This window comes from Colletes latitarsis, chromosome 7, assembly GCF_051014445.1.
Source record: "Colletes latitarsis isolate SP2378_abdomen chromosome 7, iyColLati1, whole genome shotgun sequence".
Lineage (NCBI taxonomy): Eukaryota > Metazoa > Arthropoda > Insecta > Hymenoptera > Colletidae > Colletes > Colletes latitarsis.
In genome coordinates, this window is record NC_135140.1 from 2,810,695 (window position 1) to 2,826,989 (window position 16,295).

The 16,295-nt window shown below is 32.0% G+C and overlaps 2 protein-coding genes across 3 annotated transcripts; one reads left to right on the forward strand and one right to left on the reverse strand.

Moving 5' to 3' along the window:
• Positions 1-440: 440 nt before the first annotated feature.
• LOC143343505 (peptidyl-prolyl cis-trans isomerase) lies at positions 441-3,801 on the reverse strand. Of its 2 annotated transcripts, XM_076768474.1 has the most exons (4): positions 3,662-3,800; positions 3,442-3,598; positions 1,565-1,918; positions 441-1,361 (listed from the first exon to the last, which is right to left on the reverse strand). In XM_076768474.1, exons 2-4 carry the CDS (start codon positions 3,508-3,510, stop codon positions 1,290-1,292), a joined length of 495 nt encoding a protein of 164 aa, XP_076624589.1. In that variant the 5' UTR covers positions 3,511-3,598; positions 3,662-3,800; the 3' UTR covers positions 441-1,289. The 2 variants fall into 2 exon arrangements, with proteins under 2 accessions (XP_076624589.1, XP_076624588.1); XM_076768473.1 differs by having other exon boundaries at positions 3,442-3,801.
• Positions 3,802-5,277: 1,476 nt separating this feature from the next.
• LOC143344133 (cell division cycle and apoptosis regulator protein 1) lies at positions 5,278-16,052 on the forward strand. The gene is made up of 15 exons (XM_076769855.1): positions 5,278-5,453; positions 6,083-6,210; positions 8,416-8,687; positions 8,886-9,140; positions 9,278-9,541; positions 9,608-9,833; positions 10,367-10,644; positions 11,360-11,615; positions 12,609-12,674; positions 12,753-12,956; positions 13,031-13,210; positions 13,325-13,675; positions 13,764-14,133; positions 14,213-14,556; positions 14,640-16,052. Exons 1-15 carry the CDS (start codon positions 5,396-5,398, stop codon positions 14,922-14,924), a joined length of 3,537 nt encoding a protein of 1,178 aa, XP_076625970.1. The 5' UTR covers positions 5,278-5,395; the 3' UTR covers positions 14,925-16,052.
• The last annotated feature ends 243 nt before the right edge of the window (positions 16,053-16,295 follow it).

Below are 16,295 nucleotides of genomic sequence, written 5' to 3' on the forward strand. Positions count from 1 at the left end.
CAATATTCATATTATTGTTTTATCTAAGGGCTCCTGCATTTTTATCTCAGTATTAGTTTCACTTATAATGTGTTTGGTAATACTATACTCCAATAATGAAAAATAATTTTGTTTATTATGTGTTATACATATATAACTAAATGTCATACGAATAATATCGTGTTTGGTCTTATTTTAATCAAAAAACTTCAAATACGTTGGCAAGATTCACTTAAAAAAAGAAACAGAAATAAAAAAGTTCCATCTTTGCATTAATATTGTCTCGACGATATATTTTTTAAATCACCTTACTCTCAACCATCTCTTTTCTTTGTTCGCCATTCTCTTCCACGTTCGATAAAAGATAGAAGATATGAATCAATATTTTCATTGGGTAAGTGCAAAGCTTGAATCCAAAAATTTTTGCAGTTATCAGTGTAAGCGCTAGAAAATCACAACAATGCTTCTGAAAACAATTTTATTTTATAGAAATCCGTTGCAACTACATCCTTCGTTCAACGTTGGTGTTACATCAGTGTAAGATAGAATTATAATCTAGAGGCATTACCTGACATTACAATTCCGATTAATCAAACGCATGTTATCGATCATTCTGTCCTGAGGGAAAAAAGGTGTATACGCATAAAATGTTCTAGTTAATATGAGCATACTTTTCATAGATCTACATATAAAAGAAAGATAAAATCCACACAATAAGAAAGATAAAATATTGTAACTTTGCAGAGGAATCGCATTGTACAATAATTATGTAACACTCACTACTCGTGGACTTTAGAAATTTAAATGCTTGTTAATTTTATTCTTAACAGATATTGAAATTTGAATAGTATACACACAAACAATTGTTTTATGAAATGCACTTTTCATATATGTACATTCTAATGTGCCATACCACTTAATACCATTAAAAGAGGAGTATTATATGGAAGAATGAAGATCTAACATTTTTTTAACTGTCTCATATTCCATTTTAGTATACAAGATGTGTGCTGCTTATTAGAGATAAGAATAAAAATGAAATTGAACAATTATTTCTGGAAAAAGATATTAATAAATTCTAGCTCACAGTGTACTTAAACGTCAATTATTTCTAATAAAAAATATATAATGCAAGTGATTTGTTGTTTTAACTTTGATAAAATATACTTCTTTACGTAGAGAATTAAATTGATAGCATTGAAGACAAAAGATGGCGGCTGGAATGAATGTACCATATAATAAAGACAGCAACAGTTGTATGCGCAACAGCTAAATAAAAATGCAGTTATTACAGTATCTAGTTGAACGATCTACAGTTCTCCACAGTCAGCTATCACAATCTTCTTTGAAGTCTTCCCGCTTTCAGATCCCATTGACTCCAACTATAGCAAAAATAAAACAAATATTGATTTTTAATCATGACAAATATGTATTACACGAATTTACTAATATTTTCAATTACTCTAAAACGATAATTATTATAACTGGAAAATTTCGAAAATTAATTTATAATAAAATTTAATCTTTTTTTTTATGCTAAAAAAAAACAAATAAAAAATAAGATATAAAGAAGGCAATTACATACTTTTCTGAATACATCCATTCCTTCAACAACCTTTCCAAATACAACGTGTTTGCCATCGAGCCAACTAGTCTTGCCACTGGTAATGAAAAACTGGCTACCATTAGTATTTGGACCAGCATTTGCCATAGACAGAATACCAGGTTCAGTGTGCTTCAATACAAAGTTTTCATCGTCAAATCTTTGACCATAAATAGATTTTCCACCAGTGCCATTATGATTGGTGAAATCACCGCCTTGGCACATGAAAGTTGGGATCACTCTGTGGAAGCTGCTTCCTTTGTAGCCAAAGCCCCTTTCACCAGTACAAAGGGCACGGAAATTTTCTGAGGTCATTGGGACAACATCGCTTCTTAACTGAAAATTAAATAAATATATTCTAAAAAAGTTACAATACATAAAGTAGTTTTTAACACTATATTTATGGAAGCCATAAATTTGACGAATGTCAAATTCCATATTTAAAATTGCAGAATACATAAATATTATTTTTTAACAACTTGTGTTGAATTTAATTAATGTAATGGCATGGATACATATTCTAATTAAAAGAAAAATCGTATTTTAAGGTAATCATCAACATGAAAGGTATCAATAGATATATGTACGATCAATGCCTGTAAATCTAGTGTTGATGTACGTCAATTTTATTGCTGACCTAATGTAACACAAAATGAAAGATAAATTTTCAAATATCAACTAATAAATATGTTTTCTATTAATCCATTATAATATAAACGAAATAACATTGCGTAACACACATTGCGTTGAGTAAGAAACAAAATAATTTATTTAAAATATATCTAGACCAGAATATATTTTGACATGGTAAATGTGAAGATAAAGATAATATTTTAAATGCACCGTAAGGACTTCAAAAATGACATATTATTTGAATATTCAAAACGTACACAGTATTTTATATATTATTATATTCTTTTATGCTTTATACTTCCAAAATTCCGAAATATTTGGAATAATTTGTGGCAACGAAAATATGGTTCAAACAGACAGTTATCCAGAAACGAAACAAATTTTTAAAAAAGTGTCCAAAAATCTGTCCAGAAATACTTATAAATTGACCTTGATGGAAATCATAAGAATCGCGTAAATTAATTTTACGTTTAAAATTGTTTTATTCTAATTTTAATTAGCGATGATAAATAACATCGTGTAATTTAATAAAATATAATAATATAATCTAAATAATAAATCTTTTAAGCCACATCATGTGGACTTAATATGCTTACTGAAGCAGATAAATTTACTATTTATATAACAATATATATATATACATGTGCACATTATCAATAACTAAACTTATAGCGTACAATAATTAATTTTCCAATCCTAAATGAAATCATTTTTTCCTCCACTACAATCCCCATCTTATTCACAAATTTCATATATATATATTTTTTTTATTTATTTTTTTCAATCGAAAAAAATATATTATATTATTGCACTTAAACATGGTACTCGAAATTATCAGAGTAAATGGTAAAAAGTTATATGTCGTAATTTGCATCTTGAATTCTCACCTGTAGAGGATACGTAATCAAACATGTCAGCATCAATCGGTGAATGGAAAATTTTATGATCGAGTAGGAATTCAAGTGCGTTGGTAACATGATACAAACTATAAGACCGCGTGTTTTTGCTAAACCTAAATCTTTATGCAAGAAAAATACCTTATTTTTAACGCGTACCGTAATAATTTAAAAAAATGTATATTAAATGGTCCTATGAAAAATTCAAGTCGAAAATCGAATAGCATAACCGGCTTCCAAGAAAATCCAAGATGGCCAGTCATGCCGGGATTGTGGCGACAATATGTTTAAGAAATGAAAAACCCCTTAATTGGGAAAAAACTTGCTCACCTCCATCACGATTCGGCCCACAGGCTTGTCGTTCGCATTCATATCGAAGAAAACACGTGGCAAACCCATTTTCTCGGCAACAGCAGCGAATGTTCGTACGAGCAATGCAAAAGACGATCGTCTCGGGCGGGCGGTGGCTCCCAAATGGCTCAAATGGCTGAAGGTCGAATCAATTGACAGCCGGCGGATCAATTTCAACGCCATGTTCAAATATTCTTACCTTTGAGATCAATCTCAATCGACTCAATCTTTATTCCTACCCTGTAATATATCCTCTATTATATTTTTAAGAGAATCAATTTATTTTGTACGATTATTATGTAACGCAATGGTGATTTTCAATTTGCCATCGACGGTTATTGAATGAACAAACGTGCTTCCTACTTCTGACCAATCCAGTACACATTTTCTGAGCTCGTGCGAAACAACCAATCGCGTGCCGCGTTCCTAACTCGCCCGAATAAACTAAGCACGTAAATTATATTGTAAAAAAATTTACGATAAAGATAAAGCTATAAAACGATATAAAACTTGAGAATCATGTAAATTATATCTATAAATTTATTTCTAGTTACGATACTTTTATATTTTCGTCATTTGTTTGTTTGACGCAATAAATTTTATACACTCCCATAGAATTTATGGAGTTTTCAATTATACCGTAGCGCCCTAAGCTTTGTTACAGTAACAAAAATTTGTTGTATGACGTAATTCTTCGATTGACAATCTTTTATTTTTATTCGTAGTCATATTATAATAAATTATCTACGATTAAATATTTATATTATATTAGAAAAGTGTACATGCTCACACTTGTGTACATAGATAATTTAAATAACATGTTTCTCCCACAAATAAAAATTTTATTTTAATTCATATTATAAATGAAACGTACAATTATACCAATGAAACTCATTTAACATAACCAAAGGATGTTATGTCATGCATTGCCTTGGATCTTGATAATCTTAATCGTGGACCAATCACGATTCTGTTCAATTTCATTGTGCATTTACGCCGGACATGACGTTCGATTACCGCCATTGCGATAGCTCTCTCAACGAATAAAATACATATGTATATATGTACTACTCCCTTTTCACGTTGATATTGTTACATGAAATACACTTAATAATCGACCGTTATCTCATATTTAGATTTGTTTTTTATGTAGCCACATACATATATAGATTTAAATGTACGGAAATACAGATACTGACATTTAAAAAACGTACGTTATTTAAAAATCAGAGTATGATCAAAAACATTTAAAATATAACGTTCGATAAATGAATGTCAAATTAAATACAAATATTTTAATTTCTCAAATTACCATGTTATACTTGACATATGACTTTATTGGCATTAACTGTAGCATTTAATATTTAGAATAGTAATTCCAAAATATCTATATATTTCAATTAGTATCCAGGTCTGATATATAATTTAAATAAATTAATAAAAGTAAAATCGTACTTTTATTTTCACAACAATGTAAATAAAATAATATTTTTATATTTGTTCAAACTTGAAAATAAAATAATTTATTTATTATATACTATTTAAAAATCACATTTTATCCTGCGTATCTACCACGTCTCAAACCATCACGGAATGAATTATTCTATACTTCTGTGACATATATTGTACAATACAATCAAATTAAATTCTTATTTAATACCGTTTACAATTATTTAAGTATCATTCGCAGTACATTAATAATATATTAATAAAATTAATTGTTAGGTGAATTTAAAACAGTATCAATATCGTAGGACGTTTTAGAAGACATTTCGTTCGAAATTTAAAATTTAATTCACTTCCTGCAAAGGGCAATATTTGATTTCAGTAGTTGCAGCTGAAAAGATGGCGCCCGAATGAAAGACGCTCAATTAAGAGTGTGCAAGATCTTATTAAACTCGTAATATTAATAATTTTACGTACTTCTAAGAAAATGAGTAATCTTTCACCATTTGGAGGTGGTAAAAACCCACCATGGGTTCGCAATGCAGGTAAATATACTTTGTTATTAATGTATCTTGTTGTCGTCCCGTGTGCAAGACAACAACGTTGCCAAATTTCTGTTATATTTTACACAATTCAATAGAATGTATTTATAAAATGGGTTTTTAACGATGCTTTGTACAATATTAAAGTTTTAAAAAATAATTTGTTGTTTCTATTCAACAGTAATGACCTTGGATATGTTTTTATAAAGGGGAGGAAGCATTAAAAATTGTTAGTGTTTATTTGTAATTACAATTGTTCAAAGAAACAAATTTTCTGTTCTTTTCACAGTAAACATTATTATTTGTGTATTCGTGAAGTTCACATATCAATTTAATTCAAAGCTGAATCATTGGGTACAAATTAACAGGAAAATAATACACATGTGTATTTTCATTTTTTCTAGTTTTTGTAGTCGTACAATTTTTTGAGGCAAAAATGTGGAGTCTATTATATATCGATATAGTTCTAAAGTATTCATAAAATATATTATATATGATGAAATAATTAACCAATGTCGCATATTATGCAATAGATTTGTAATATAATTTATGTAATATATATGTATATACTCGCATCGATATTAACAGTTAAACATGTATTTAACACACATTTTATTTGCATTTCTATGTAGGTCAAGGAATCCAAAATATTCAACAACAAATGTTAGGTCAGGCGATGGGTAGTATAGGTGGACAACCTATGGTTCAATATCAGCAACAAACTCAACAGGTTTATCAACAAAGTTTGGGATTACAACAGGTCAGTAATAAAAATGAACGATTAGTAATAGAATAAAAAAAGAATATAGTACATATTTACAATGATAAATAAATGTCCCAATGTATTATCCATTTTCAATTTCAGTTTTATATTAATTTTTTTTCTCTTACATATTAATCATTCTACTACATAATTTAAGAATTTTTGTTTATTAGTTTCACTTTAATATTATAAATATAATATATATATTTTTTGTATATCATCAGTTACTTTAACCACTTGCGGTGGAAAGACGTGCCACGCAGATGCTTCTGTTACACATGTCGTCAGGCGATTGTTGCAGAAAGAAAAATGATGTGCGTGGCACGTCAACTGTTAATGAAATTCTTTACCGAGGCATAGTTTCTGCTTGCACTTCATCATGTAAAGTTATCAGTATTGACCCCAGACTGTAAAATGGAAAGTGATAGTCAAGCTAGTGATATTATTTGCACAAATAAAAGGAGAAGACAAGACAATGTAGAATCTAACAGTAATTTAGAAGAAATTGTTTTTCCACTTTGGAATCGGCGTAGAATTATAACTGACAACGAGGAAGAAGTTCAGAATGAGAATAGGGAAAGGAATGTTTCATCCCAGGAATGGATATGGAAAGACATGGAAAATATAACTAAAGTATGGGAATATTCGAGAATATATAAAATAAATATTCTAGTTGGACAAAATGTCACAGCTTTACAAATGATAAGTGGAGTATTAGCGGAAGACTTTTGGAAAATTATTGTAACAGAAACCAATCGTTATGCTAGTCAAACATTCCAAAATGAAAACCGCAAATTATAAAAGTTTGAAGACATTTGATTGGGACATCAATATAGATGAAGTACATGCCTATTTTGCTTTGTACATTTTGATGTTGCAAGTCAAAAAACCAACTGTGCAGTCATATTGGTCAAAAAGAAGCGTAATCGAGACACCAATATTTCGAAAAACAATGCTGTATTGGAGATTTGCCCAAATTTCACGCTTTTTGCACTTTACTGACAACGAAATTGCAAAAGATAATAACGATCGTTTGTGTAAAGTGCGAAGTGTAATCGATTATTTCAATGAGAAGTTTCAAAATATTTACACTCCCGCGGAATACATTTCGTTAGATGAATCCCTAATGAAGTATACGGGTCGGAAGTCGTACAAACAGTATAATCCGTCCAAAAGAGCATGCTTTAGAGTGAAATTTTATAAATTATGTGAATCCAAGTCGGGCTATTGCATTAAATTCAAAATCTACACTGGTCAAGATTTAGACAGAAATGCGAATGTAAGTGTGTAAGACATACTCTATTTTTGAACAATTAGTATTCTTGGCCAAGCCTATTTCAAAAGCTACAGTCTATGTATAAAAATTAACGCCATAGAAACAGTGAGATGCAATAGGAAGAATATGCCTAAAGAACTCGCAGCTGCAAAATTAAAACGATCTGACGTGATATCGCGCTCGTGTAATGGAATTTTGGTTGCAAAATAGAAAGACAAGAAAGACATATATGTAATGTACACGAAACACACAAAAATTGAGATGGTCAAAGTGAGGAAAAAGAGGTGGAAAAGGAATAATAGCCCTATAACAAAGCCCAACATCATTTTGGAATACAATGAGGGCATAGGTGGAATGCATCTGCAATATAGTTATTTATCGTCTTTTAAATTAATGAGAAACGTGGAAGGATATGTGCTGGAAACGCTCCGGATCGCTTACAAGCGAAGCAATGGGGACATTCCCCAAGAAATATACCGCCTACAAACGCCAAAAAAAGTCCACAACGGAGGTGTGTAGTGTGTGCTAAACAAAAAATGGAGTGAAAATACATGGGAGTGTAAAAAATGTCTTGTAGCGTTACACATTCCAAGCTGTTTTGAAAAATATCACACTCTGCAAGATTATTAATAAATAAATTTAGTATTCATACATATGTAATTTTATCATCAGTTGATGCGTCTTTATATTCTCTTCTGGAACCCCCCGAACGCTGCCTGAACGCGCCCCAAAGTGATTTGCACTCGACTGTTCTGGCACGCGCAACCGTGAATTTCTTTACACCACAAGTGGTTAAACTATACGTAATATTTTATTAGATTGCTAGAAATATATTATTTAATTTTTGATAGATAATATTTAAGAATTTAAGAATTTACTTATGTAAGAGTAATGTATTATAGAATAATACATATTTTATAAAATAGCCTAATATAACCATGGCTTCGATGGCAACACTTGGATCTAATTTGCCATCGGGTATAGCAGGACAGTTGTACCCTCAAGTTGCTACAGTTTCGTATCCAACACCAAGAGCATTAAATACAAATGCATTTCAACCTTCTGTTGCTGGTGTACCACAGCAAGTACAACAGAATGTACCTTCATCATCTACCAAACAAAGAGTTTTTACTGGCACAGTGACCCAAGTATATGATAACTTTGGTTTCGTAGATGAAGATGTATTTTTTCAAACAAAGTAATGAAATCAAAATTCAAATATATAATACAAGGTGCATTCAGAAAGTTCCAGGACGTTGATTGCTAAGTGCATTGGAAGCATAGTAAAAATGTGAAAATTGAATTTATAAAAAATGTTGTGGAATTTTATGAATGCAAATTGTATATTAGGTTTGTAACTTGGGATTTATGTTGTGTAATATTATTTTTATTTTAGTGCATGCGTTAAGGGATCCAATCCAGTTGTTGGCGATCGTGTGCTTGTAGAAGCATCGTACAATCCATCTATGCCATTTAAGTGGAGTGCTACTAGAATACAAGTACTTCCTATGGGAAATAATAATAGTAATACTAATGCACAGCAAAGTAATCAAACTGCCCGTCAACAGCAGCAACAACAACAGCCGCAACAAAATCGAACCTCAGGAACATACAATGCTGTACCTCCGCCTGCCGAAAATGCTAACAATAGGCGAGTAATATGCATTTATTTTATACGTCTAATATTAATGATATTTATCAGTATTTTATGTACATAGAAATTAAGATTTGAACGTTGTTCTCGTATAATATAACCGTTTCATGGAGCAAGCATATGATTATATATAGATTTACAACTAGTGCAACAAGTGCTAATACAGTTAGTAATCGCAACAAAGTTGGAAGAGTAAGAGAAAGATCTCCTCGAGAACGAAAAAATGAAGAAGATGAAATTGAAAGGAAGAGGCGTCGCGAAGAAAGAATTAGAGAACGTGAAAAGAAAGAAGAACGTAGTCCATCGAGGACTAGAAGGAGTAAATCTCCAAGACCACGACGACGTACTAGAGTTGTACCACGTTATATGGTACAAATACCAAAAATAGCACTTGATTTGTAAGTATAGTTTTTCTATAATATATTTCTTCTGTACCATAATTTTATTGCGACTTATTACTTTAGGCCTGAAGCAGATGTACTTGAGATAAGAAGACGCTATCAAAATATGTACATACCTAGTGATTTCTTTTCTACTAATTTCCGATGGGTTGATGCATTTCCACCACATATGCCATTTGCTCTTAATAAACCATGTTCTTTCCATGTCATGCATAAGGACGTTGATCCTTGTCTTGAAAATACAGCAATACTAGAGCCCTCGGATGCTGATTATCTATTCTCAGCGAAGGTCTGTGACATTACATCTCTAGTGATTGAAATTGTTGATAAAAAGATGGACAATGTTAATATCTTGTAGAGAATTTTATAATGTAAGAATGTGCAGCAATTGCTATACTCGTGCAATGAGCTCACCGAAAAGAATTGAATAGTACTTTTATCACGATATTTAGTTGGGAACACCTTTCGATATTTTTTGTTAACTTAAAGTACTAGAAATTGAAATCGGCTATTTTTTATTTTACAAGAAACAAATGCGTATCACGGCGAGTATAATACAAATATGTAATATCAAATTTAGATACCACAAAATCCGTGGAAACTTTCAAGATGACCTAATAATTCTAAATTCTTGATTTCATTTTATTCTGTATGTATAAATATCGCTACACGCTCTTAAATCCAAAATGCTCTACACGACTTAATATTGCTCTTTCTACTTAAGATAGATAATCATCTTGTAAACAGATATCTATTTTAAAATAGTACAAAATTCGAATTTATGTTTTATAAAATTTGACTAAAGTAACACACATTTTGTAGGTAATGCTGATATCCATGCCTGCTATGGAAGAAATATATAAACGGTGTTGTGGTGTTTCTGAGGATAGAGATCCAGATCGTGATTATGTACATCCCACGCGATTAATAAATTTCTTGGTAGGCTTGCGAGGTAAAAATGAAACAATGGCTATTGGTGGACCATGGAGTCCTTCTTTGGATGGTCCTAATCCTGACAAGGATCCATCGGTTCTGATCAGGACAGCAGTAAGGACGTGTAAAGCACTTACGGGGATAGATCTGTCCAGCTGCACTCAGTGGTACGATTCTTCAGATATTGACATTTCTTTTTGTTTTTATTTTTAGAATACAATTACAGTGTTCGAAGCACTTCGTTAAAAGAGCAACGTGATGCTATCTAGTTTCTCTGCCCGTTTTTATTTCATTACTCGTCGAATACATTGTCAAAGTTACTTCAGTACTATTCAAATACGAAAATTGAGAATTATTCTCGTCTTGAAAATTTTGAACGCGTGGACTTTTTCCTATTATATAGATGTGTGATATGCATTATCTTTGGCAACATATATCTTCAACTGTGTTAAAGGCATGGGACACAATGTTGTAGCATTAAGAAACATTCGACAGGTGTATCATCTGTGAGAGAAAGTAACTTCTAATGCGAGTTCTGACTTGATAAACTAAGGTTGTAGCTCAATCTGTGTAGAGGAGGGAGGTATGTATTTGTATAATAACACGATCGACCTGATGGAAATTGCTGCACTGGATCCTGTATCGAGCACCAAGATGATGATATACGAGCAGTGGTGGCAGACAGATCATCACTATTGTTCTATTGTCATTGTGACCCACTCAGTCGTGCTTTATCGAATGGTCTACATTATAAGCTGTGTGTGGCTTTGTATGCAGTGCGTGGGCTTTACGAACAAACGAGCGAACACTTAGCATATAAGGCAAAGCTAGGCGGGATTAACCTGAGTTGACGTTTGGGTATTGTTTTTCCTTGCGGCACAGGTACCGCTTCCTGGAACTCTACTACAGACGTGCAGAAACGACCCACAAGTCGGGGCGAGTGGTGCCGTCTCGCGTTGAAACCGTCATACTATTTCTCCCAGATGTTTGGAGCTGTGTACCTACCAGATTGGAATGGGATGGCCTGCAACTCAGCTATAAGAAACAACTGGAGCGAAAATTGCTGCGCACTGCCTCTAACCCTGACGAATCGGATGCTGCCAATGACACTGATGAGGCTGCCGTCGCTGATCAAAAGGCACTGCCAACATCATCCCATATTACTTTACCTTTTTATTACATTATATAATCGTGCAACTGTTTTCCCATTACTAAACTGGATTTTCAATAGGCTCTACTTGCTCATTGATCCAATCTTCAAGTATTTTCTCATCTTTGGATATTTATTTGATTTTATTTTCCGAATAAAATAAATATATAGTCTTTTATTATTTAAAAAAAAAACCAAGAAAGATTTATTAACAATTTATTTTTATATATTAATGTTTAATATACTGTGTTCGAATGTAGCTAAATTTGTTATTTAACGGACTTCTGGTTTTGCATATATGTTACTTTTGAGGCTTTGGACTTTTGGACTAACAGTTCTTGAGGTTTCACTGTACTATCGCAATATATAATCGTCGTATTAAATTCTTAACGATTCACTTATTTATTGTCATCGATATAAAATGTCGCATACCTAGTAATATAAAAGTGATATAATAATTATAGATCGTAAATTGCAATATCTTTACGATGTTTACAGTGTCGAAAGAAATATTTCAGTTCTCGTAAAAAAAGATCAATGAGTAATGTATTGCAAGTATTCCCTTAGCCACTGGCAGTCACATTGCATTAACAAGAGAAGCAAGCAAGCCTAGCTCGGAGAAGAGCGCAGCTGAGCCATTCCCTTTCCTGAAACCTTCACCATCATTGATAAATCATTCAAAAGTTTCATTTGATAATCGTTATATACAACATTATTGATATTATCCATAACCTATCAACCACACAGACACCAGAGCCAGGACACTATGAGAATCTAGCAGTTACTTGAGTCATACTTGATGGTCATCGTGAATGAAGAACCGTGTATATCATTACAATGTGAGAGAGTGGTGGTAAAATAGAGAGCGTTGAAAGAATGAAGAGGGAGTGGTTTCGTTTCGTTATAGGGGCTGCTTCTGTTTTGTAGTTTTTTATCCTGTTCGTTACTTCTGTGACATAATGTGTGATTTTTTCTTTCCAGGATGATCCAGTACCCGAGAAAAAGGACCCCACTCATTATTCTGAACTGGACCCAAAATCTATGAATGTCAGTACTTTCTTGTTTCGGTTACTCCAATGTCTCGTTATTACTTGTCCATGCTTATATATTGTTAATTTCGTACAGGTAAACGAACTACGTCAAGAATTAGCTGCTCGTACTTTAAATTGTAAAGGCCTGAAATCGCAGTTGCTTGCAAGACTTATGAAGACGATAACTTCAGAACAGGCTAAAGAGGAAGGAAGACAAGACGATATTGAAGAAAATGAAAAAGATATTTCACCACCACCAAAGGAAGAGGACGATAAAAAATTCAGGGACAATAAAGATGTAATATTCCTTATCTATTACTAATCTTTAGTAATTAGTTGCATATTTTAAATATAACAAAATTAATGATTCAGCATGATGAAGATAGAAGAAAGCTTTGCGAACGTGAACGTGCTGCTCTTGAGAAACGGTATACTTTACCGGAATCGTCTCACATAATCGTCCATCCTTCCAGAATGGCTAAAAGTGGAAAGTTCGATTGTACCGTTATGTCTTTAAGTGTACTTTTAGATTATAGGCCGGAAGATACAAAGGTACTACATTTATATCCAATTATCAGAATACGATTTCGATGCTTTCTGACGAATCCTAGTTTTCGTGATTAAACAAAGAATTATTATGTTACGTAAACAATACATTATTTTTAGGAACATTCCTTTGAAGTGTCATTGTTCGCGGAACTCTTTAACGAGATGTTAATGCGAGATTTCGGTTTTCGAATTTATCGATCATTGTGTAGTCTTCCTGAAAAACCTAAAGAAAAGGATGAAGATAAGAAGAAGGATAAGAAAGATGATAAGAGAGATGAAAAAAAGGATGATAAAAGGAAAGACGACGAGAAGAAGTGTATTAGAAAAGATGAAAGGAAGGATGATAAAAAACGAGAAGGAAGTAAAGATAAAAAGGACGAGAAGGATGGAAAAATTAAAACAGACGATAAGGATCGTGAAAAAGAAAAGAACGATGACGACGATGACGATGAAGAAGACGAATCCGATGTAATGATATATCTTTGGATATGTTACTAGATACACGCATGTATTTATATTTTCTATGTACATTTGTCATAATGATTTTACTTTGCAGGATGATGATTCGATTAAAGATGGTAGGAAAGATAGAGAAAGGGATGGAAGGAAGAGAAAAACAAAATTGTATACACATGATCCTTACCTTCTACTCTCTTTTGTTTATTTCGATCAAACCCATTGCGGATACATATTCGACAAAGATATAGAAGAACTTATTTATACTTTAGGATTGAATTTATCAAGAGCTCAAGTTCGTAAATTAGTACAAAAGGTAGTAACAAGAGATTCCTTGCATTATCGTAAATTAACAGATAGATCCAAGGAAGATGATCCAAAAGAGGATAAGAAAGATGAGAAGGATACGGACAAGGATGAATCTACTAAGACAGAGAGCGAAGAAGAAATACTACGTTCGTTAGCACTTGGTACATTTTCAAATTCCTACGATTCGAATATTATTAATATTTCAATACAGTACCAATGTTTTCTAAATTTTTATTTTAGGAAATAAAAAATTGTTACCCGTATTTGTTGGAAGTGGACCACCATCGAAGAGAGCACGAAGAGAAAATACAGCCTCAGAACAGTCTGACGAGCCAATTATATCAGAAGGTTTCGTCATGTACAAAGGTTCTTTATTAGATGTAGAAAAACTTGTAAGCCAATTAAAAAGATCGGAAAAGGCTCGATTGGATACAGAAGAACGCATGATGGAGTTACAGCACGAGCTAACGATAGTAAACGAAAAATCTGCGAAACAAGCAAATAACATTAAAGCCCTTTCTGACGACTTGAAGATGTATAAAGACAAATTAAGAAGTACAGATGAAAAGCTCAAAAAAGTATCGGTAAGTATTGTTTCTCTCATTCGAAGAAACACAATGGAACTTGTAAAATGTATTAGTGTTTCGTTTTTTCTTTTTCTTTGCAGACTGAATGTCATACATACCTCACCGCAGTAAAAAATATGTATCACATAGCAGCAAAAATGATGCAGTCTGACACAAAGAAAGTAGAAATCGTAGAAATACAAGATGAGAAAGTTGGCGAAGTAAATGGATCAGAAATTGAAAACAAATTTAAGGCAGATACCAGGTGGGGAGATAATAAGGTCGCAGTAAAAAAAGAATTTGCAGAAACAGATAAAGATAAGAAATGTGACAATAAAGTCTCGATTAAGAAGGAAGTCACGGATACTGATAAGGAAAAAAAGTAACAGATATTGCATTCTTTATTTATTGTAAAAGATACGAACGCATCGATATAAAATTCTAATTGTACTAGTAACAAGAAAGCTATAAACGTGCTGAGTGATGATAGCACAAGAGGTAAATGGGATATGAAATTTGTCCATATGAAAGTAAATGACTCTGAAGAAACCTGTTTTATAACTTTTTTCACTCAGTGACAATATGTGGTAAACCTGTTTCTCTGCATATTACATTAGAAGAAAGATCGCGCGTTTGACTAGTATACATAAGTGATACTGAATAATGCAAATATTAAAACGGATCATTATATTGCCATTTTTCACATAAATTTGTCAAGTTTTATGCAGACAGACAAAATTCTTAAAAATCTTTGAAATACCTAATGTGACTCTAACCTGTTATAAAGTGCCAGATATTAATAGCCAGTGTATATCGTAGTCTTGGAATAAGTTTACATTGAACATTGTCATCATTTGACCAGTACACACTTTCTAATTTTTACTGTATTTTTAGATAAATTCAATCATTGATCAACTCATTCAAATCTAATATTCTTTCTTTTTTTATTTCGTTCGGTAATAAACTGTGATTTATTGAGAAAATAGTGTATCACAATGCAAAGTTCTTTTCTTTTAATAGTTTGTATTTAGAATTACAACATTAGCATTGTTGCTTCTACGCATGGATTGTAAGCATTATACTTGCAATCCGTAAGTGACCTTAGATAAATTTTTATTTATCATGGGTACTTCTCTCTCGAAGCAGCAATCGATTAACAGGTTTAACAATAGCAATGTGTTTGTATTATGTTGTAAACGTATTTATTGTTTTGTACACAGAAGACAGTATGAAATAAAACTTTTATGCGATACGCATAACACCAATCATAAAGTAGACAGTAATAATTAATTTAAGGAATATCGTTAGCATTATTTTTTTTTCGTGCTGCATACAAATTAGAACTTTATATTACTCTATATTTTCTGTAATTGTTGTAAATACTTTTACGAAAACGTTACCTAAGAGTAATTTCAGCACCAAAGTATCTGTAGGCAATTTAGTTTCAAGTAAATACATGAATGTGTATAGAGTGTAACAATTACAAAATTGTACAAGAAAAAAAAAAAGAGAAAGAAAGAAAGGAAAAGAAAAAAAACGTTACGTACATACATACCAGTTCATTCGTATAGATACAAATATGATTTTTGTTAACATTGTTTAATATAAATTTTACAAGGATTTATATATTAATAATGATACACAATGAAAACAAGAAGATGAATCCTCGTGATGTCCCTCATTTAAATACATATTGCACTGAATACTCGTAGAAAATCTTATGTATTGTGTTATTAAATAGCACACAATGCCAAGGA